General features: G+C 73.3%; 1 protein-coding gene across 1 annotated transcript; it reads right to left on the bottom strand.

The window, feature by feature from the left end:
• Positions 1-695: 695 nt before the first annotated feature.
• On the bottom strand, positions 696-18381 carry LOC309604310 (ATP-dependent Clp protease proteolytic subunit, mitochondrial-like; the record flags this gene model as incomplete). The annotated part of the gene is made up of 10 exons (XM_082339248.1): positions 18361-18381; positions 14631-14732; positions 14443-14514; positions 13649-13745; positions 13355-13542; positions 12314-12419; positions 11960-12240; positions 8237-8348; positions 7198-7270; positions 696-834 (listed from the first exon to the last, which is right to left on the bottom strand). Coding segments are annotated over exons 1-10 (1176 nt in total), but the record flags the coding sequence as incomplete, so codon positions are not given.
• Between the last annotated feature and the right edge of the window lie 2242 nt (positions 18382-20623).

Below are 20623 nucleotides of genomic sequence, written 5' to 3'. Positions count from 1 at the left end.
CCCCAAAGCAGCCCCCTCCCATGTGACCCCTGACCCTGTGACCCCTGACCCCAGTGACCCCCCAAAGCAGCCCCCTCCCCGTGACCCCTGACCCCCTGACCCCGTGACCCCCAAAGCAGCCCTGACCCCTGTGACCCCGACCCTGTGACCCCTGACCCCAATGCCCCCCCAAAGCAGCCCCGTGACCCCTGACCCCCGTGACCCCGACCCCCGTGACCCCCCAAAGCAGCCCCGACCCCCGTGACCCCCGACCCCCGTGACCCCCAAAGCAGCCCTTCCCCCTGTGACCCCTGACCCCCGTGACCCCTGACCCCCGTGACCCCCAAAGCAGCCCCTCCCCTGTGACCCCTGACCCCCGTGACCCCCAAAGCAGCCCCTCCCCTGTGACCCCTGACCCCCATGACCCCCCAAAGCAGCCCCTCCCCTGTGACCCCTGACCCCCATGACCCCCCAAAGCAGCCCCTCCCCTGTGACCCCTGACCCCCCATGACCCCCCAAAGCAGCCCCTCCCCTGTGACCCCTGACCCCCCAAAGCAGCCCCTCCCCTGTGACCCCTGACCCCCATGACCCCCCAAAGCAGCCCTTCCCCCTGTGACCCCTGACCCCCGTGACCCCCGACCCCCCCTGACCCCCGAGACCCCCCCCAAAGCAGCCCCCCCCGTGACCCCGTAGCCGCCCCCCCGCCCCGCCCTCACCCCGTCCCAGTGGTCGAACTGGTAGGGCCGCCGGCCCAGCGCCGGCTCCAGCTCCCGCAGCAGCTCCGCCTCCTCCCCCGCCCTCAGGAAGCCGCCGCGCACCAGCGCCAGGCCCCGCAGCCGCCGCTCCACCTCCGGGCTGGAGGCGCGCAGCAGCCCCGGGTCCGCCTCCGCCCCCGGCCCCAGCCCGGCCCCGGCCGCGGCCCCCAGCGCGGCCCCATCCCCGGGGCGCGGCCCCGGCCCCGGCCCCGGCCCCGGCCCCGGCCCCGGCCCCGGCCCGGCCCCGCCGCCCCCCGCCCGCCGCCGCCGCCACCACAGGCCGCCCGCGCGGTGCATGCTGGGAGCCGGCCCGAGCGGCGAGCGCGGGGCACGCCGGGAGCACAGCGCCCCCCGGCGGGCGGGCGGACTGGGGGGGGGGGGGCGCACCACGCCGGGAGCACAGCGCCCCCCGGCGGGCGGGAGGACTGGGGGGGGGTGCGCGCACCACGCCGGGAGCACAGCGCCCCCCGGCGGGCGGGAGGACTGGGGGGGGGGGGTGCGCGCACCACGCCGGGAGCACAGCGCCCCCCGGCGGGCGGGAGGACCGGAGCGGGGCCCGGCAGCCCATGGCAGCCCCCCATAGACTCTCTATAGACCCTCTATCGCCCCCCCCAGCCCCTACAGACCCCCCCAGCCTTCTATAGACCGCCTATAGCCCCCCCCAGCCCCTACAGCCCCCCCCAGCCTTCTATAGCCCCCCCCAGCCTTCTATAGACCGCCTATAGCCCCCCACAGCCCCTATAGCCCCCCCAGCCTTCTATAGACCGCCTATAGCCCCCCCCAGCCCCTATAGCCCCCCACAGCCTTCTATAGCCCCCCCCAGCCTTCTATAGACCGCCTATAGCCCCCCCCAGCCCCTATAGCCCCCCACAGCCTTCTATAGACCGCCTATAGCCCCCCACAGCCCCTATAGCCCCCCCCAGCCTTCTATAGACCGCCTATAGCCCCCCACAGCCCCTATAGCCCCCCCCAGCCTTCTATAGACCGCCTATAGCCCCCCACAGCCCCTATAGCCCCCCCCAGCCTTCTATAGACCGCCTATAGCCCCCCCAGCCCCTATAGCCCCCCACAGCCTTCTATAGACCCTCTATCGCCCCCCCCAGCCCCTACAGACCCCCCCAGCCTTCTATAGACCGCCTATAGCCCCCCCCAGCCCCTATAGCCCCCCACAGCCTTCTATAGCCCCCCCCAGCCTTCTATAGACCGCCTATAGCCCCCCCCAGCCCCTATAGCCCCCCACAGCCTTCTATAGACCGCCTATAGCCCCCCACAGCCCCTATAGCCCCCCCCAGCCTTCTATAGACCGCCTATAGCCCCCCACAGCCCCTATAGCCCCCCCCAGCCTTCTATAGACCGCCTATAGCCCCCCACAGCCCCTATAGCCCCCCCCAGCCTTCTATAGACCGCCTATAGCCCCCCCAGCCCCTATAGCCCCCCACAGCCTTCTATAGACCCTCTATCGCCCCCCCCAGCCCCTACAGACCCCCCCAGCCTTCTATAGACCGCCTATAGCCCCCCCCAGCCCCTATAGCCCCCCACAGCCTTCTATAGCCCCCCCCAGCCTTCTATAGACCGCCTATAGCCCCCACAGCCCCTATAGCCCCCACAGCCTTCTATAGACCGCCTATAGCCCCCCACAGCCCCTATAGCCCCCCCCCAGCCTTCTATAGACCGCCTATAGCCCCCCCACAGCCCCTATAGCCCCCCCCAGCCTTCTATAGACCGCCTATAGCCCCCCACAGCCCCTATAGCCCCCCCAGCCTTCTATAGACCACCTACAGCCCCCCACAGCTCCCTATAGAGCTCTCATAGCCCCCCCAGCCCCTATAGACCCCCTATAGAGCCCCTACAGCCCCCTATAGAGCCCCCATATTCCCCTCAACACCCCCTATAACCCCCCACAGCCCCCTATAGACCCTTCTATAGTCCCCTATAGACTTTCCATAGCCCCCCCACCAGTCCCCATAGAGCCCCCATATTCCCCTCACAACCCCCTATAGGCCCCCCCAGCCCCCTATAGAGCCCCCATAGTCCTCTATAGCCCCCCCCATAGCACCCTATAGTCCTTCCATAGCCCCCCCAGCCCCCGTAGAGCCCACAAAACCCCTATAGCACCCTCACAATCTCCTATAGTCCCCCCTACAGCCCCCATAGAGCCCCCTATAGACTCCCCATAGTCCCCTATACACCTTCCATAGCCCCCCCCAGCCCCCCATAGAGCCCCTATAGCCCCCCACAGAGCCCCCCCACGTCCCCTATAGCTCCCTATAGACCCGTCACAAGCCCCTATAGCCCCCCACAGTCCTCATAGAGCCCCCATATAGCACCCCCAGCCCCCTATAGAGCGCCCCCTATAGACCTGCCATAGTCCCCTATAGACCCTCCATAGCCCCCCCCCAGCCCCCATATTACCCTCACAACCTCCTATAGCCCCCCCCAGCCCCCGACAGAGCCCCCCCCAGCTCCCTATAGATGCCCCCAGCCCCATATAGACCCCCCCCATAGTCCCCTATAGACCCTCCATAGCCCCCCCCTGCCCGCAGAGCCCCCAGAGCCCTCCCCAGAGCCCCCCCAGCCCCTATAGCCCCCCAAAGCCCCCTCAGAGCCCCCACAGCCCCCATATTCCCCTCACAACCCCCTATAGCCCTCCCCAGCCCCCTATAGAGCCTCCACAGTCCCCTATAGTGCGCCCAAAGTCCCCTATAGACCCTCCATAGCCCCCCCAGTCCCCATAGAGCCCTCATAGCCCCCCCACAGCCCCTATAGAGCCCCCAAAGCCCCCTATAGCCCCCTCACAGCCCTCACAGCGCCCCCCCCCAGCCCCCTATAGCCCCTCCATAGTCCCCTATAGACCTTCCATAGCCCCCCACAGCCCCCATAGCCCCCCCCAGCCCCCTATAGCCCCCCATAGTCCCCTATAGACCTTCCATAGCCCCCTCACAGCCCCCATAGCCCCCCCAACCCCCTATAGCCCCCCCCCATAGTTCCCTATAGACCTTCCATAGCCCCCTCACAGCCCTCATAGAGCCCCTGTATTCCCCTTGCAACCCGCTATAGCTCCCCCCAACCCCCTATAGAGCCCCACAGCCCCCTATAACCCCCCCCAAAGTCCCCTATACACTTTCCATAGCCCCCCACAGCCCCCTATAGCCCTCCCATAGTCCTCTATAGACCTTCCATAGCCCCCTCACAGCCCCCATAGAGCCCCCACAGCCCCCTATACAGCCCTCATATTCCCCTCACAACCCCCTATAGCCCCTCCGCAGCCCCTATAGAGCCCCCAAAGCCCCCTCACAGCCCCTCACAGAGGCCCCACAGCCCCCTATAGAGCCCCCATATTCCACTCACAACCCCCTATAGCCCCCCCATAGTCTTCTATAGACCTTTCAGAGCCCCCTCACAGCCCTCACAGAGGCCCCACAGCCCCCTATAGAGCCCCATATTCTGCTTACAATCCCTTATAGCCCCCCAGCCCCCTATAGAGCCCCTACAGTCCTCTATAGCCCCCCCCATAGTCCCCTATAGACCTTCCATAGCCCCCCCCAGCCCCCATAGAGCCCTCTACAGAACCCCCATATTCCCCTCTCAACCCCCTATAGCCCCCCCAGCCCCCTATAGAGCCCGTACAGTCGTCTATAGCCCCCCATAGTCCCCTATAGACCTTCCATAGCCCCCCCCAGCCCCCATAGAGCCCTCTACAGAACCCCCATATTCCCCTCTCAACCCCCTATAGCCCCTTCAGCCCCCTATGGAGCCCCCCCCAGCCCCCCCAAAGTCCCTATAGACCTTCTATAGCCCCCAAAGCCCCCCCCCAAGCCCCCATATTCCCCTCACAACCCCCTATAGCCCCCTCAGCCCCCTATGGAGCCCCCCCAAAGTCCCCTATAGACCTTCCATAGCCCCCAAAGCCCCCCCCAGAGCCCCCATATTCCCCTCACAACCCCCTATAGCCCCTTCAGCCCCCTATGGAGCCCCCCCCAGCCCCCCCAAAAGTCCCCTATAGACCTTCTATAGCCCCCAAGCCCCCCCCCAAGCCCCCATATTCCCCTCACAACCCCCTATAGCCCCCCTCAGCCCCCTATGGGAGCCCCCCCAAAGTCCCCTATAGACCTTCCACAGCCCCCAAAGCCCCCCCCAGAGCCCCCATATTCCCCTCACAACCCCCTATAGCCCCCCCCCAGCCCCCCGAGACCCCCACACTCACCTGCAGCCGCTCGGGGCCGGGGCTGGGGGGGCCCCGGGGCTCGGGGGGGGCTCAGGGCTGGGGGGGCCCCCGGGGCTCGGGGGGGGCTCAGGGCTGGGGGGGCCCCCGGGGCTCGGGGGGCCCCCAGGGCTGGGGGGCGCTGAGGAAGCGCTGCCGCAGCAGAGCCGCCCGCTGCGCCTCGAACTGCTCCCACTGCGGGGGAAGGGGCGCTGGGGGCGGGGGAGCCCCCACGGGGTCCCAGCCCCCCACAGGGGGTCCCAGCCCCCCACGGGGTCCCAGCCCCGGGGGGGTCCCAGCCCCCCACAGGGGGTCCCAGCCCCACGGGAGGGGTCCCAGCCCCAAGGGGTCCCAGCCCCCCACGGGGTCCCAGCCCCGGGGGGGTCCCAGCCCCCCACAGGGGGTCCCAGCCCCACGGGAGGGGTCCCAGCCCCGGGGGGGGTCCCAGCCCCACAGGGGGTCCCAACCCCACGGGGGGCCCTGTGGCGCTGTGTCCCCGGATGCCCCCTCCCCACGGGGGCGCTCCCCCCCCCAGGGGTGTGGGGGTCCCATGGGGGTGTGTCCCCCCCAGGGAGGGTGTGGGGGTCCCATGGGGGTGTGTCCCCCCCCCCCCGGGGGTGCGGGGGGTCCCATGGGGGGTGTGTGTGTCCCCCCCGGGGGTGTGGGGGGTCCCATGGGGGTGTGTCCCCCCCCCGGGGGTGCGGGGGGTCCCATGGGGGGTGTGTGTGTCCCCAGGGATGTGGGGGGGTCCCATGGGGGGCTGTCCCCCCCAGGGAGGGTGTGGGGGTCCCATGGGGGGTGTCCCCCCCCCCCGGGGGTGCGGGGGTCCCATGGGGGGCGCGGGGGGGTCCCCACCTCTCGGGCCAGGCGCTCGGCGGCCTGGGTGAAGGCCCGGCGCTCGCGGGCGAGGGCTCCCTGCAGCCGCCGCAGCCGCCCCCACTCCTCCTCCAGCCCCGGGGGGGGCCCGGGGGGGGGCCCGGGGGTCGCCAGCGCCGCCGCCATCGCCTCCTGCGGCACCGGGATCGGGGGGGGGCCGGGGAACCCCGGGGGGGGGTCCCTGAGCCCCCCGTTACCTGCAGGCAGCGGTGCTGCAGGGCTGGGGGTCCCTGGGGTCCCTGGGGGGTCCCGGGGGGTCCCTGGGGGGGTCCCTGGGGGGTCCTGGTGGTCCTGAGGGGTCCTGGGGGGTCCTGAGGGGTCCCTGGAGGGTGCTGGGGGTCCCTGGGGGGTCCCGGGGGGTCCCTGGGGTCCCTGGGGTGCCGGGGGGTCCCTGGGGGGTCCCTGGGGGGGTCCCGGGGGGTCCCTGGGGTCCCTGGGGTGCCGGGGGGTCCCTGGGGGGTCCCTGGGGGGTCCCGGGGGGTCCCTGGGGGGGTCCCTGGGGGGTCCTGGTGGTCCTGGGGGGTCCTGGGGGGTCCTGAGGGGTCCCTGGAGGGTGCTGGGGGTCCCTGGGGGGTCCCGGGGGGTCCCTGGGGTCCCTGGGGTGCCGGGGGGTCCCTGGGGGGTCCCCGGGGGGGTCCCTGGGGGGGTCCCTGGGGTCCCTAGGGTCCCGGGGGGGTCCCGGGGGGGTCCCGGGGGGTCCCGGGGGGTGCCAGCCCCCCGTACCTGCAGGCAGCGGTGCTGCAGGGCTGGGGGTCCCTGGGGGGGTCCCTGGGGTCCCTGGGGTCCCGGGGGGTCCCGGGGGGGTCCCGGGGGGGTCCCGGGGGGTCCCTGGGGTGCCGGCCCCCCGTACCTGCAGGCAGCGGTGCTGCAGGGCGATCACCTCCCTCCCGGCCGCCGCCTCCTCCCGCAGCCGCCGCAGCTCCCGCTCCAGCTCGGGGTCCCCCCGGGGGGGCTCAGCCCCCCAACGGGCCCCCTGCTGCCTGCGCCAGGGGGCAGCGGGGACCCACGGCGGCCCCCCCAGACTCAGCCTCCCCAAGCCCCCCCCCAGACTCAGCCTCCCCAGCCCCCCAAGGACCCCACCCCCCCCAAATTCAGCGTCCCCAGCCCCATGGAGACCCCCAGCCCCCCCAATTCAGCATCCCCGGCCCCCCAAAACCCCCCCCACCCCCCCAAATTCAGCATCCCCGGCCCCCCAAGACCCCTCCCACCCCCCCCAGATTCAGCCTCCCCAGCCCCCCAAGACCCCCCCAAATTCAGCATCCCCGGCCCCCTAAGACCCCCCCCACCCCCCCCGATTCAGCGTCCCCAGCCCCACGGGGACCCCAGCCCCCCAAATTCAGCGTCCCCAGCCCCCCGTCCCCCCCCCAGGGACCCCCCCGTCCCCACCTCTGGGCCACCCGGGGGGCTCTGCCGGCCGCCCTCGCCCCCCCCCGGGGCGCCGCGCTCGGGAGCTCCGTGGCTGCGGGACAAGGGGGGGTCGGGGGGGGGTTTGGGGGGGGGCAGTGGGGTTTGGGGGTCCTGGGGGGGGGTTGAACGGGTCCTGGGGGGAAGCTGGGGGTCTCGGGGGGCTCAGGAAGGGCTTGGGGGGGCCCGGGCAGGTTTTGGGGGGGTTCAGACGGGGTCCCGGGGGGGGGCGGGGGCTCCTGGGAGGGTTTGGGGGGGCTCAGGGAGCTTCAGAGGGGCCCTGGGGAGGGTTTGGGGGGTCCTGAGGAGCTGCAGGGGATCTTTGGGGGGGCTGCGGGTCCCGCAGGGGGGCAGGGGGGTCCCGGGAGCTTCAGAGGGTCCGGGAGGGGGGTTTTGGGGGTCCCGGAGGGGGTTTGGGGGTCCCGGGGAGCTTCGGGGGTCCCTGGGGAGGTTCAGAGGGTCCAGGAGGGGGGTTTGGGGGTCCCAGGGAGCTCCGGGGGTCCCGGGGGAGGTTCGGGGGTCCCTGGGGAGGGTTGGGGGCCCTGGGAGGTTTCGGGGGTCCCTGGGAGGTTCGGGGGCCCCGGGAGGTTTCGGGGGTCCCTGGGGAGGTTTTGGGGGGTCCCAGGGGAGGTTCGGGGGCCCCGGGAGGTTTCGGGGGTCCCAGGGGAGATTTTGGGGGTCCCGGGGGAGGTTCGGGGGCCCCGGGAGGTTTTGGGGGTCCCAGAGGAGGTTTTGGGGGTCCCGGGGGAGGTTCGGGGGCCCCGGGAGGTTTCGGGGGTCCCGGAGGAGGTTTTGGGGGTCCCGGGGGAGGTTCGGGGGCCCCGGGAGGTCTCGGGGGTCCCGGGGGGGGGTCTCACCGGGACGCCGGGGTCTCCGCAGGGCCGTGCCCTCCCCGGGCTGTGCCGTGGGACGGTGCTGGACGCTGCCGCGCCGGGAGCCCTGGGGGGGGCAGGGGAGCTGGGAGGGACCCCCGGCCCCCCCGGGGCCCCCCCCGGGGCCCCCCCGGGACCCCCGGCCCCACCTGCGCCCGCTCGGGCCGCCAGCAGCACCCAGAGGCGCCGGTTCTGCTCCCGCAGCCGCTCGGCCTCGTCCCGCGCCGCCGCCATGGCCCGGGCACAGGCGGCCACACGGCTCTGGGGGGGGGCACCGGGGATGGGGGGGCCGGGGGGGGACACCGGGGGGGACCCCCGGGACGGGGACCCCCCCGGGATGGGGACCCCCGGGACGGGGACCCCCGTGGGCTCGGGGACACCCTGGGGATGGGGACCCGACCCCCCGGGGACAGGGGACCCCCTGAGGGGCACGGGGATCCTCGATGCCATGGGACCCCCCCTGCCCAGGGACCCCCCAGGTGACACGGGGACCCCCCCAGGGACATGGGGACCCCCCCGGGACCCCCCCAGGGACACGGGGACCCCCCCCAAGGGGCAGAGGACCCCCCAGGGACACAGGGAGCCTTGAGGGACACGGGACCCCCCCCCCCAAGGACATGGGGGACCCCCAGGGGCACGGGGACCCCCCCCCCCCAGGGACACGGGACACCCCCAGGGGCACGGGGACCCCCCCAGGGACATGGGGACCCCCCCCCCAGGGACACGGGGACCCCTCCGGGACCCCCCGGGACATGGGGACCCCCCCCAGGGTTATGGGGGACCCCCCCGAGGGACACAGAGAGACTTGAGGGACATGGGGACCCCCCCCGGGACCCCCCCCAGGGACACAGGGACCCCCCCAGGGACACGGGGACCCCCCCCCAGGGTTATGGGGACGCCCCCAGGGACACAGGGAGACTTGAGGGACATGGGGACCCCCCCCAGGGATACAGGGACCCCACCCCAGGGACACAGGGACCCCCCCCGGGGACACGGGGACCCCCCAGGGTTATGGGGACCCCCCGGGACCCCCCCAGGGACACAGGGACCCCCCCCCCCAGGGGTTATGGGGACCCCCCCGGCCCCCCCCCGCTGACCTGGAGGGGCCCGAGGCGCTGACGCAGCCCCCGCAGCTGCCGCTCCCGCCGCGCCCCCCCCCGCCGCCGCCTCCCGGTAGAGGCGCAGGAGCCCCCCCAGCGCCCGCGGGCCCCCCCCGGGGGGCAGCCCCAGCGCCGCCAGCTCCTGGGGGGCACGGCTGGCACCGCGGGGGACCCCCCGGGACCCCCCCCCGGGAACCCCCTCAGGACCCCCGGGACCCCCCCGGGACCCTCCAGAACCCCCGGGACCCCCCCAGGACCCTCCCGGAGACCCCCATCTTGCCCCCGCGACCCCCAGGACCCCCCCCCGGGACCCCCCTCCGGGACCCCCCCCGGGACCACGCAGGACCCCCCGGGAATCCCCTCAGGACCCCCGGGACCACCCCACCCCGGGACCCCCCCCAGGAGCCCCCCGGGAAACCCCTCAGGACCCCCCCAGGAACCCCGGGACCCCCCCCAGGAACCCCCGAGACCCCCCCGGGAACCCCCTCAGGACCCCCGGGACCCCCCCCGCGACCCTCCAGGAATCCCGGAGACCCCCGTCTTGCCCCCGGGACCCCCCCGGGGGCCCCCCCCCGGGAGCCCCCCCCGGACCCCCGGGACCCTCCCCGAGACCCCCATCTTGCCCCCGGACCCCAAAGCCCCCCCCCCGGGACCCCCCGCCCCCCTTGCCTGCTCCAGGGGGCCCGATCCGGCCCCCCCGCGCTCGTCGCCCCCCGGGGAAGCGCCGGGGGGGGAGGCTCGGTCGCCCCCCGCCCCCGGGGAGAGGCGGAGCCCCGCCCCCGGGGAGAGGCGGAGCCCGGCCGCCGCCGCCGCCAGCAGCGCCTCGGGGGCTGGGGGGGGGGGAACGGGGCGGTGGGGACCCGCGGCAGGGCCGGGACCCCCCCGGGACCCCCCCGGGACCCCCCCGTTACCTGGGGAGGGGGCTCGGCCGGGGCTGCCCATGGCCCCCGCGGGCGGCACCTGGGGGGGAGATGGGGCCCGGGGGGGCTCAGCTGCCCCAGCGCCCCCCAAGAGACCCCGCAGCCCCCCCAGAGACCCCTGAGCCCCCCCGAGGGCCCCCCCCCAAGAGACCCGTGCCCCCCCGAGGGCCCCCCAAGAGACCCCTGAGCCCCCCCGAGGGCCCCGCAGCCCCCCAAGAGACCCCCCCAGACCCCAAAGAGACCCCTGCCCCCCCCAGGACGCTGCTGCCCCCCAGAGACCTCTGTGCCCCCCCGAGGGCCCCCCAAGGCCCTTGTGCCCCCCCAGCGCCCCCCAAGAGGGCACCACTGCCCCCCAACCCACCCCACGGGCCCCAGTCCTGCCCCAGGGCCCCCCAAGAGACCCCTGAGCCCCCCCCCCCCGAGGGCCCCACGGCCCCCAACCCACCCCAGGGCCCCTCAAGAGACCCCTGCCCCCCCCCCAGGGCCCCACAGCCCCCCCAAGGCCCCTGGGCCCCCCCCAGGGCGCGGCTGCCCCCCCCACCCCGCCCCACGGCCCCCCGCCCCACCGATCCGGGCCCGGCCAGGCCCCGCCCCTCCGCCGCGCCGCTTAAATAGCCCGCCCGGCCCCGCCCCCCGCCTCTCATTGGATAGCGGCGGCGGCCAATCACCGCCGGGCGCGGGGCATGCCGGGAGACGTAGTTCCTTGGGGAGCACGGCCATTGCGCTCGGGGCGGGGGGAGGCTATGGGGCACGTCTGGGGGGCTGTGGGGCTCCTGAGGGGGCTATAGGGCACATGTGGGGGCTATGTGGCTCCTGAGGGGGCTATAGGGCACACGTGGGGGCTATGGGGCCCCTGGGGGGGCTATAGGGCACATGTGGGGGCTGTGTGGCCCCTGGGGGGGCTCCTGAGGGGGCTATAGGGCACACATGGGGGCTATGTGGCTCCTGAGGGGGCTATAGGGCACACGTGGGGGCTATGTGGCTCCTGAGGGGGCTATAGGGCACATGTGGGGGCTATGTGGCCCCTGGGGGGGCTCCTGAGGGGGCTATAGGGCACATGTGGGGGCTATGTGGCTCCTGGGGGGGCTCCTGAGGGGGCTATAGGGCACACGTGGGGGCTATGTGGCTCCTGAGGGGGCTATAGGGCACATGTGGGGGCTATGTGGCCCCTGGGGGGGCTCCTGAGGGGGCTATAGGGCACATGTGCGGGCTATGTGGCTCCTGAGGGGGCTATAGGGCACACGTGGGGGCTATGTGGCTCCTGAGGGGGCTATAGGGCACATATAGGGGCTATGGGGCCCCTGGGGGGGCTCCTGAGGGGGCTATAGGGCACACGTGGGGGCTATGGGGCCCCTGGGGGGGCTCCTGAGGGGGCTATAGGGCACACGTGGGGGCTATGGGGCCCCTGGGGGGGCTCCTGAGCGGGCAATGGGGCACATAGAGGGGACTATGGGGGAGCTGTGGGGTTCTTGGGGGGCTATGGGGCACATATGGGGGGTTATGGGGCTCCTGGGGGTACATGGGGGGGCTCTTGAGGGGCTGTGGGGCCCCTGGGGGGGCTATGTGGCTCCTGGGGGGGCTGTGGGGCTCCTGGGGGGGCTGTGGGGCCAGGCGGGAGGGCACAGGGCCCATGGGGGGATCCGTGGGGTGAACAGGGGCTGATGGGGGGGAATAGGGGGCTGGGGGGGCCATAGGGCCAGGCTGGGGGCACCCCACAAGCGTGGGGCAGACGCAGGGGACGCAGCCCGGCTGCGGAGGGCAGCTGGGGGGGGCTGGTGCCCCCCAAATCCTTCCGTGGGACCCCCCCCCACCCCCCCAATCCCTTCATGGGACCCCCCAAGCCCCCCCGTGCCCCCCCAGCGCTCAGTCGGGGTCCGCAGCCCTTTAATTCCGGCCGGGGGTACAGCGAAGGCGCGGGGGCGGGGAGGGGGCGCGCAGCCCCACCCCCACCCCGCCCCAGGGGGGGTCTCAGGGCCCCGGGGGGGCGGCGGGGGGCGCGGGGGGGGGGCTCCTTCTGCACCAGGAGGGGCTCGTCCTCGCCGCGGGGCGGGGGGTGCACCAGCACCCGGTCCAGGAGCCCGAATTCCTGCGCCTCCACGGGGCTGAGGTAGCGATCCCGCTCCATCGCCGCCTCTGGGGGGGCAGGGGGGGCTCAGGGGGGGCCGGGGGGGCGCGGGGGGGGGTCCCGGGGGGGCGGGGGTCTCACCGATGACGGGCAGGGGCTGCCCCGTGTGCTTGGCGTAGAGGCCGTTGATCTGGCGCTTGAGCTGCAGGATCTCCTCCGCCTGGATGGCGATGTCGGTGGCCTGGCCCTGGGGGGCGGCGGGGGGGGCGTGGGGGTGACACGGACACCGCGGCGTCCCCCGGGGGGGCTCCTGCTCCCCGGGGGGGGGCCAGCCCAGCCTGGGGGGTCCCAGCCCCAGCCCCAAGCCCACGGGGGTCCCACCCTGTGCCCTGGGGAGTCCCTGGGGGTCCCAGCCCCAGCCCCAGCCCCCACCCCTGGGGGGGTCCCACCCTGTGCCCCAGCCCCAAGCCCATGGGGGTCCCATCCTGTGCCCCAGGGGGTCCCTGGGGGGTCCCCGGGGGTCCCAGCCCCAAGCCCATGGGGGTCCCATCCTGTGCCCCAGGGGGTCCCTGGGGTCCCATCCCCGTCCCCACCCCTGTGGGGGTCCCATCCCGTGCCCTGGGGGGTCCCAGCCCCAGCCCCACTCCTCTGGGGGTCCCATCCTGTGCCCCACTGGGGTCCCCAGGGGTCTCAGCCCCATCCTCAAGCCCACGGGGGCCCCACGCTGCCCCCCAGGGGGTCCCAGCTCCATCCCCACCCCTGTGGGCGTCCCACCCTGTGTCCTAGGGGTCCCTGGGGGTCCCAGCTCCATCCCCACCCCTGGGGGGGGTCCCACCCTGTGCCCTAGGGGTCCCAGCTCCATCCCCACCCCTGGGGGGGTCCCACCCTGTGCCCTGGGGGGTCCCCGGGGGTCCCAGCCCCACCCCCACCCCTGTGGGGGTCCCACCCTGTGCCCCAGGGGGTCCCATCCCCGTCCCAAAGCCCCCGGGGGGTCCCAGCCCCATCCCCACCCCTGGGGGGGTCCCACCCTGTGCCCTGGGGGGTCCCCGGGGGTCCCAGCCCCACCCCTGTGAGGGTCCCACCCTGTGCCACAGGGGGTCCCATCCCCATCCCAAAGCCCCCGGGGGGTCCCAGCCCCGTCCCCACCCCTGTGGGGGTCCCAGCCCCGTCCCCCCGCCGTACCCGCGCCCCGCCCGAGGGCTGGTGCACCATGATGCGGGCGTTGGGCAGGGCGTGGCGCTGGCCCGGGGCCCCCGCGGCCAGCAGCAGCGAGCCCATGCTGGCCGCCTGCCCCACGCACCAGGTGCAGACGGGGTTGAGGACGTACTGCATCGTGTCGTAGATGGCCAGCCCCGAGGTCACCGCCCCGCCTGCGGCCACCGCCTCCGTCAGCGGGGGCTCCCGGGGGCCCCCCGAGCCCCGGGGCCCCCCCGGGCCCCCCCCCGAGCCCCGGGGCCCCCCCGGGCCCCCGCTCACCCGGGCTGTTGATGTACATGTGGATGGGCTTCTTGTTGCTCTCCGACTGCAGGAAGAGGAGCTGGGCGATCACCAGGCTGGCCAGGCTGTCGTCGATCTGGGGGGGCCCGGCGGGGTTTGGGGGGGGGCCCGGGGGGGACCCCGGGGGTTGGGGGGGGGGCAGGGGGGTTTGAGGGGGCCCAGGGGGGAACCCTAGGGGTTGGGGGGTTTGCGGGGGGGGGTCAGGGGGGTTTGAGGGGGCCCGGGGGGACCCCAGGGGTGTTTTGGGGGAGCCAGGGGTTGGGGAGGGGGCCCAGGGGGTCTGGGGAGGGGACCCCAGGGGGTTGGGGGGGATGGGGGGGGACCCAGGGAGGATGGGGGGGGGCCCAGGGGGGAACCCCAGGGGTTGGGGGGTTTGAGGGGGGGGGGCAGGGGGGTTTGAGGGGGCCCGGGGGGACCCCAGGGGTGTTTTGGGGGAGCCAGGGGTTGGGGAGGGGGCCCAGGGGGTCTGGGGAGGGGACCCCAGGGGGGTTCAGGGGGATTGGGGGGGACCCCAGTGAGGTTTGGGGGGGGCCAGGGGGGTCTGGGGGGGATTGGGGAGGACCCCAGGGGGAGTTTGGGGGGGCCCGGGAGTGGACCCCAGGTGTTGGGGTGGGCACTGAGGGTTTGGGGGGGATTAGGGGGGCCCCCAGGGGGGGTTGGGGGCCCGGGGGGGCAGGGAGAACGCCAGGGAGCTGGGGAGGGGGCCCAGGGGGCTTGGGGGCGGGGCCGGGGGGGTGGGGGGCCCCCGGGGGTCGGGGCCCCCCGGCACCCACCGGCCCCATGACGCAGACGATGCGCTCGCGCAGCAGGCGGGAGTAGATGTCGTAGGCGCGCTCGCCCCGGCCCTGCGGGGAGGGGGGGGTCAGGGGGGCCCGGGGGGGGCCGGGGGGAACCGGGGGGCCCGGGGGGCCCGGGGGGAACCGGGGGGCTCCGGGGGGAACCGGGGGGCCCCCCCACTCACCGTCTGCTCCACCACGATGGGGATGAGGGGCGGGCGGCGGGCGGGCGCCGTCCCGTGGAGGCTGCGGCGGGCGGCGGCCCCCCAGGCCCGGGTCAGGGCGCGCTGCGGGCGGGACGGGGCCGGTCAGGGCCGGCCCGGGACCCCCGGGACCGGGACCCCCGTCACCGCCCCCCCCCGGGACCGGGACCCCCGAGACCGCCCCCCCCCCCCGGGACCGGGGCCCCCCCGCAGGGCGCCCCCCGGTCGCCTCCCCCCCGGTACCGGCCCCGGCCCCGGCCCCTCACCGCCACCCCGGGCCCCATGGCGCCCCGGAAGCGCTTTGGCGCCCCGGAAGCGCTTAGCGCGCGACCCACGTGACACCCCCCCCGACACACACATCCTGGCCCCGCCTCCCTCTCCTCAGGCTCCGCCCCTTCCTCGCTGGCCACGCCCCTCCAGGTGGCACCGCCCTCCTCCTCCGTCACGTGACGCCCCCGTGACTCCATTTCCCGTCCTGCCCCGCGGCCCGGCCGCCATGACACCGCCGGGCGCCGCGCCAGGTACCCCGCGCCTGCGGCCCCTACGGGCACGTTACGGGCCTATAGACACGTTACGGCCCTATAGACACGTTACGGGCCTATAGACACGTTACGGGCCTATAGACACGTTATGGTCCCTATAGACACGTTATGGCCCCTATAGACACGTTACGGCCCTATAGACACGTTACGGGCCTATAGACACGTTACGGCCACGTTATGGCCCCTATAGACACGTTACGGGCCTATAGACACGTTACGGCCCTATAGACACGTTACGGGCCCTATAGACACGTTATGGCCCCTATAGACACGTTACGGGCCCTATAGACACGTTACGGCCACGTTATGGCCCCTATAGACACGTTACGGGCCTATAGACACGTTACGGGCCCTATAGACATGTTACGGGCCTATAGACACGTTATGGCCCCTATAGACACGTTACGGGCCTATAGACACGTTACGGCCACGTTATGGCCCCTATAGACACGTTACGGGCCTATAGACACGTTACGGGCCCTATAGACATGTTACGGGCCTATAGACACGTTATGGCCCCTATAGACACGTTACGGGCCCTATAGACACGTTACGGCCCTATAGACACGTTACGGCCACGTTATGGCCCCTATAGACACGTTACAGGCCTATAGACACGTTACGGCCACGTTATGGCCCCTATAGACACGTTACGGGCCTATAGACACGTTACGGCCACGTTATGGCCCCTATAGACACGTTACGGCCCTATAGACACGTTACGGGCCTATAGACACGTTATGGCCCCTATAGACACGTTACGGGCCCTATAGACACGTTACGGCCCTATAGACACGTTATGGCCACGTTATGGCCCCTATAGACACATTGCGGCCCTATAGACGCGTTGCGGGCACGTTATGGCCCCTATGGGCATGTTACGGCCACGTTATGGCCCCTATAGACACGTTATGGCCCCTATGGGCACGTTACGGCCACGTTATGGCCCCTATAGACACGTTATGGCCCCTATAGACACGCTGCGGCCCCTATAGACACGCTGTGGCCCCTACAGGCATGGTACGGGCACGTCGCGGCCCCTACGGGCACGTTACAGACACGCTGTGGCCCCTATGGCCACGCTGCGGCCCCCGTAGCCACGCTGCGGCCCCTATGGCCACGTCACGGCCCCTATGGCCACGCTGCGGCCCCCGTAGCCACACTGTGGCCCCTATGGCCACGTCACGGCCCCTATGGCCACGCTGCGGCCCCCATAGCCACGCTGCGGCCCCTATGGCCATGCTGTGGCCCCTGTAGCCACGCTGCGGCCCCTATGGCCACGCTGCGGCCCCCGTAGCCACGCTGCGGCCCCTATGGCCATGCTGTGGCCCCTGTAGCCACGCTGCGGCCCCTATGGCCACGCTGCGGCCCCTATGGGCACGTTATGGCCACGCTGCGGCCCCCGTAGCCCGGCCGGGGACCCCGCGGGCCGCGTTGGGGAGGGGCTGCAGCCCCTGGGCGGCTGGGCCCTGGGGGGGCCCCGGGGCGGGAGGGGCCCGGGCGGGGCCGCGCCGGGGGCGTGGGGGATCCGTGAGGGATCCGTGAGGGATCCATGTAAGAATTGTGTCAGATCCATGTGGGATCCGTGAGGGATCCGCGTCAGGTCCGTGAGGGATCCGTGTGGGATCCGCATCAGGTCCGTGTGGGATCCGTGTGGGATCCGTGTGGGATCCGCGTCAGGTCCGTGAAGGATCCATGAGGGATCCGTGTCAGAGCTGTGAGGGATCCATGTAGGATCCGTGTAAGATCTGTGTCAGATCCATGACGGATCCGTATCAAATCTGTGAGGGACCCGCGTCAGATCCATGTGGGATCTGCATCAGGTCCGTGAGGGATCTGTGTCAGAGCCATGAGGGATCTGTGAGGGATCCATGTCAGATCCATGAGAGATCCGTGTGGGATCTGTGTCAGATCCGTGTGGGATCCATGAGAGATCCGTGTGGGATCTGTGTGGGATCCGTCTCAGACCTGTGAGGGATCCACGTGGGATCCGTGTTGGATGCGTGTCAGCTCCGTGTGGGATCCATGAGGGGTCTGTGCGGGATCCGTGCTGGATCCACGTCAGCTCTGTATGGCATCCGCGTGGGACCCGGGCGGGATGCACGTCAGACCCGTGTCAGATCTGTGCGGGATCCGTGTGGGATCTGTGAGGGATCCCTGTTGGATCTGTGAGGGATCCACGTGGCACCCGTGCGGGATCTGTGTTGGATCCCTGTGGGATGTGTGTCAGACCCGTGCGGGATCCATGAGGCATCCGTGGGGGGTGCACATCAGATCCGTACGGGATCCATGTTGGATCCATGAGGGATCCGTGGGGGATGCACATCAGATCCATGCGGGATCCATGGGGGATCCATGGGGGATCCGTGGGGGATGCACATCAGATCCATGCGGGATCCATGTGGGATCCATGAGGGATCCGTGGGGGATCCGTGGGGGATGCACATCAGATCCATGCGGGATCCATGTGGGATCCATGAGGGATCCGTGGGGGATCCGTGGGGGATGCACATCAGATCCATGCGGGATCCATGAGGGATCCATGGGGGATCCGTGGGGGATCCGTGGGGGATGCACATCAGATCCGTGCGGGATCCATGAGGGATCCATGCGGGATCCGTGGGGGATCCCGACGGGACGGACGCAGCCCCCGTGGAGGAGGATCCGGGCCGGATCCGTGCGGGTCCCGGTCACTGAGGGGGGCCGTGACCCCGCGGTGCCGCTAACGCTCCCGCGGTGCCCCCGTCCATCGCGGCCCCCCCCGGCGCGTCGTTCCCCTCGCTACCCCGCTGATCACCCCGCTGATCACCCCGCTAATCACCCCGCTAATTACCCCGCTGATCACCCCGCTGATCACCCCGCTAATTACCCCGCTGATCACCCCGCTAATTACCCCGCTGATCACCCCGCTGATCACCCCGCTGATCACCCCGCTAATGACCCCGCTAATGACCCCGCTGATCACCCCGCTGATCACCCCCAGTCACCCCCAGTCACCCCCAGTCACCCCCAGCACCAATTACCCCCCCCGGCGCTAATTACCCCCCCGCACTGAGCGCTCATTACCCGCTGCCAGCCCCCGCTGGTGCAGAGCCCCCGCGCCCCCCGTTAATTGCCCCCCCGTTAATTGCCCCCCCCCGTTAATTGCCCCCCCCCCCGTTAGCACTCACGGCCATGGCGGCCGTAGGCCCCGTTGCCATGGCGACCGCGGGCCTCCCCGGGGCCTCGCCCTTCCCCCGGCGCCGTGAGGTCACCGGGCGGCGCTGACGTCACCGGCGGCGCCGCCCGCGGCGGGGGGGGGGGGGGGGTGGTTACCGAAGGAAAACATCCTCGCGCTGACGTCACGCGGCCGTGACGTCGTCGTCGGGACTACAGCTCCCGGCAGCCGCCCGCGCGCCGCCGCCGCCGCGCAGGCGCGGCCCCCGCGCCCGCCCGCCCGCCGATTGGCAGCCGCCTCGCCCAATCGGGCGCCGCCAGCTCCCCGCCCCGCCCCTCCCTCCCCGCCCCCCCCAGGAAGCGCCGACGGACGCGCGCGGCGGCCAATGAGGCGGCGGCGGGGCGGGGCCGGCGCGGAGCGACGCCGGCGGCGGCCAACCGGCGGGCGGCGGCGGCGGGCGGCGGCCAATGGGCGCGGGGGGGCGGGGCGCGGCGCGGGCGGCCCCGCCCGCCGCCGAGGCGGGTAGCAACAGTTGCCCCGGTGAGGGAACACGGAGGGCGCCATAGCCACGGTCGCCGTGGCGACCGCGCACCGGCCCCGGCCCGGCCCCGCCGCCCGCCGCCGCCGCCCCCGCCGCGCCCCCGCCGCCGCCGCCGCCGCCGGGCCGGGCCGGGCCGAGGCCCCGCGGGGCCCCGGGCAGGTGGGTCGGGGCGGCGCCGCGCAAGATGGCGGCGGCGGCGGCGGCGGCGGCGGCGGCGGCGGCGGGGGGGGGGGGGGGCGGCGGCGGGGGCCCCGCGGCGGCGGCGGCGGCGGCGGCGGCGGCGGCCCCGGGATGGAGCCGGGCCCGGGCCGCGGGGGGCGGGGCCTGCCGCGCGCCCCGGCGATTGGTGGGCGGGCGGGCCAATGGGGGGAGGCGGGGCGGCGGGGGGAGCCAATGGCGGCGCGCGGCGGGGGCGGGGCGGGGCGCGGCGGGAGGACGGCCGGCCCGGCGGTGATGTCACGCGGTGATGTCATGGCGCGGGGGGGGGGGCGGGGCGGGGCCCGGTGATGTCACAGGGCCGGGTCCCTCCGCGGGGTGGCCCGGCCCTCGCTGACGTCGCGCGTCGCCTGGCAACGGCCCTGGGGGCGGGGCGTCGGGGAGGGAGGCGGCGCCCCGCCGTGACGTCGCGCTGTGATGTCACACCGGGCTGGCGGGGTGAGGGGCGGGGGGGTGGGGTGACATCACTCGCGGGCGGCGCTGATGTCACCCGCGGCCCCGACCCCGCCTCCCTGGCCGGGGGTGGCGTCCCGTCGTGAGGTCACACCGTGATGTCACACCGTGATGTCACGCTGCAAGGTCACCCCGGGGCCGTGCCGCAGTGACGTCACCAGCCAGCTGTGACATCAGGCTGTGATGACGTCACTCTGTGACGTCAAACCCTGACGTTGTTCTGCGACATCAAACCGTGGCATCGCCCTGTGACGTCAGGCTGTGACATCCGTCTGCGATGTCAGACCGTGACGTCACTTTGTGATGTCAAACCGTGACGTCACTCTGAGACGTCAAACCTTGGCGTCGCTCTGTGACGTCGCTCTGTGACGTCAGTGATGTCAAACCACGATGTCACTCTGTGATGTGATGTCGCTCTGTGATGTCACTCTGCGGTGTCAAACCGTGACGCCACTGTGTGACATCGCTCTGCGAGGCCAACCCGTGAGGTCGCTCTGCGATGTCACGCGTTGGCGCGTGCCGGGGCGCGGTTCTGGCCCCGCCCCCCGCCTGATTTCCCCCTGTCTCCTCGCCCCTCCCCCCAGGCCCGCCCCGCCCCCCCCGCCGCCATGGCGACGCAGAGCTACGTCACGGAGCTGACGGCGGCGGCGGCGACGACGACCGCGACGCCGCAGCAGCAGCAGCAGCCGCCGCCCCCGGCCCCGCCCCCGCCCGCCCCCGCCCCCTTCGGGGCGGAGCTGCCGGGGGGCCCCGCCCCCCCCCGCGCCCCCCCCCGCCGCCCCCCGCCCCCCCCCGCGCCCCCTCCCCCCCAGTTCATCGTCGTCACCGTCTCAGGTGAGCGGGGGCGGGGCGGGGCGGGGTGGGGCGGGGCGGGGCAGGGCGTGGCTCTGACCCGCCCCTCTCTCCCCCAATCAGAGGCCGCCCTGAGGGCCAGCGAGGCGGGGCCAGAGGGCAGCCCCGCCCCCCCCGCGCCCCCCCCCGGCCGGGCCCAGCCCGGGGGTGCAGCCGGTGCCGGGCGCCCAGGTGGGACCCCAGACCCACGGGGGGGACCCCAGACCCACGGGGG

The sequence above is a fragment of the Platalea leucorodia genome (genome assembly GCF_965183815.1).
Source record: "Platalea leucorodia genome assembly, contig: HAP1_HAP1_SCAFFOLD_624, whole genome shotgun sequence".
NCBI lineage: Eukaryota > Metazoa > Chordata > Aves > Pelecaniformes > Threskiornithidae > Platalea > Platalea leucorodia.
This window is presented reverse-complemented; position numbering and strand designations above follow the sequence as displayed.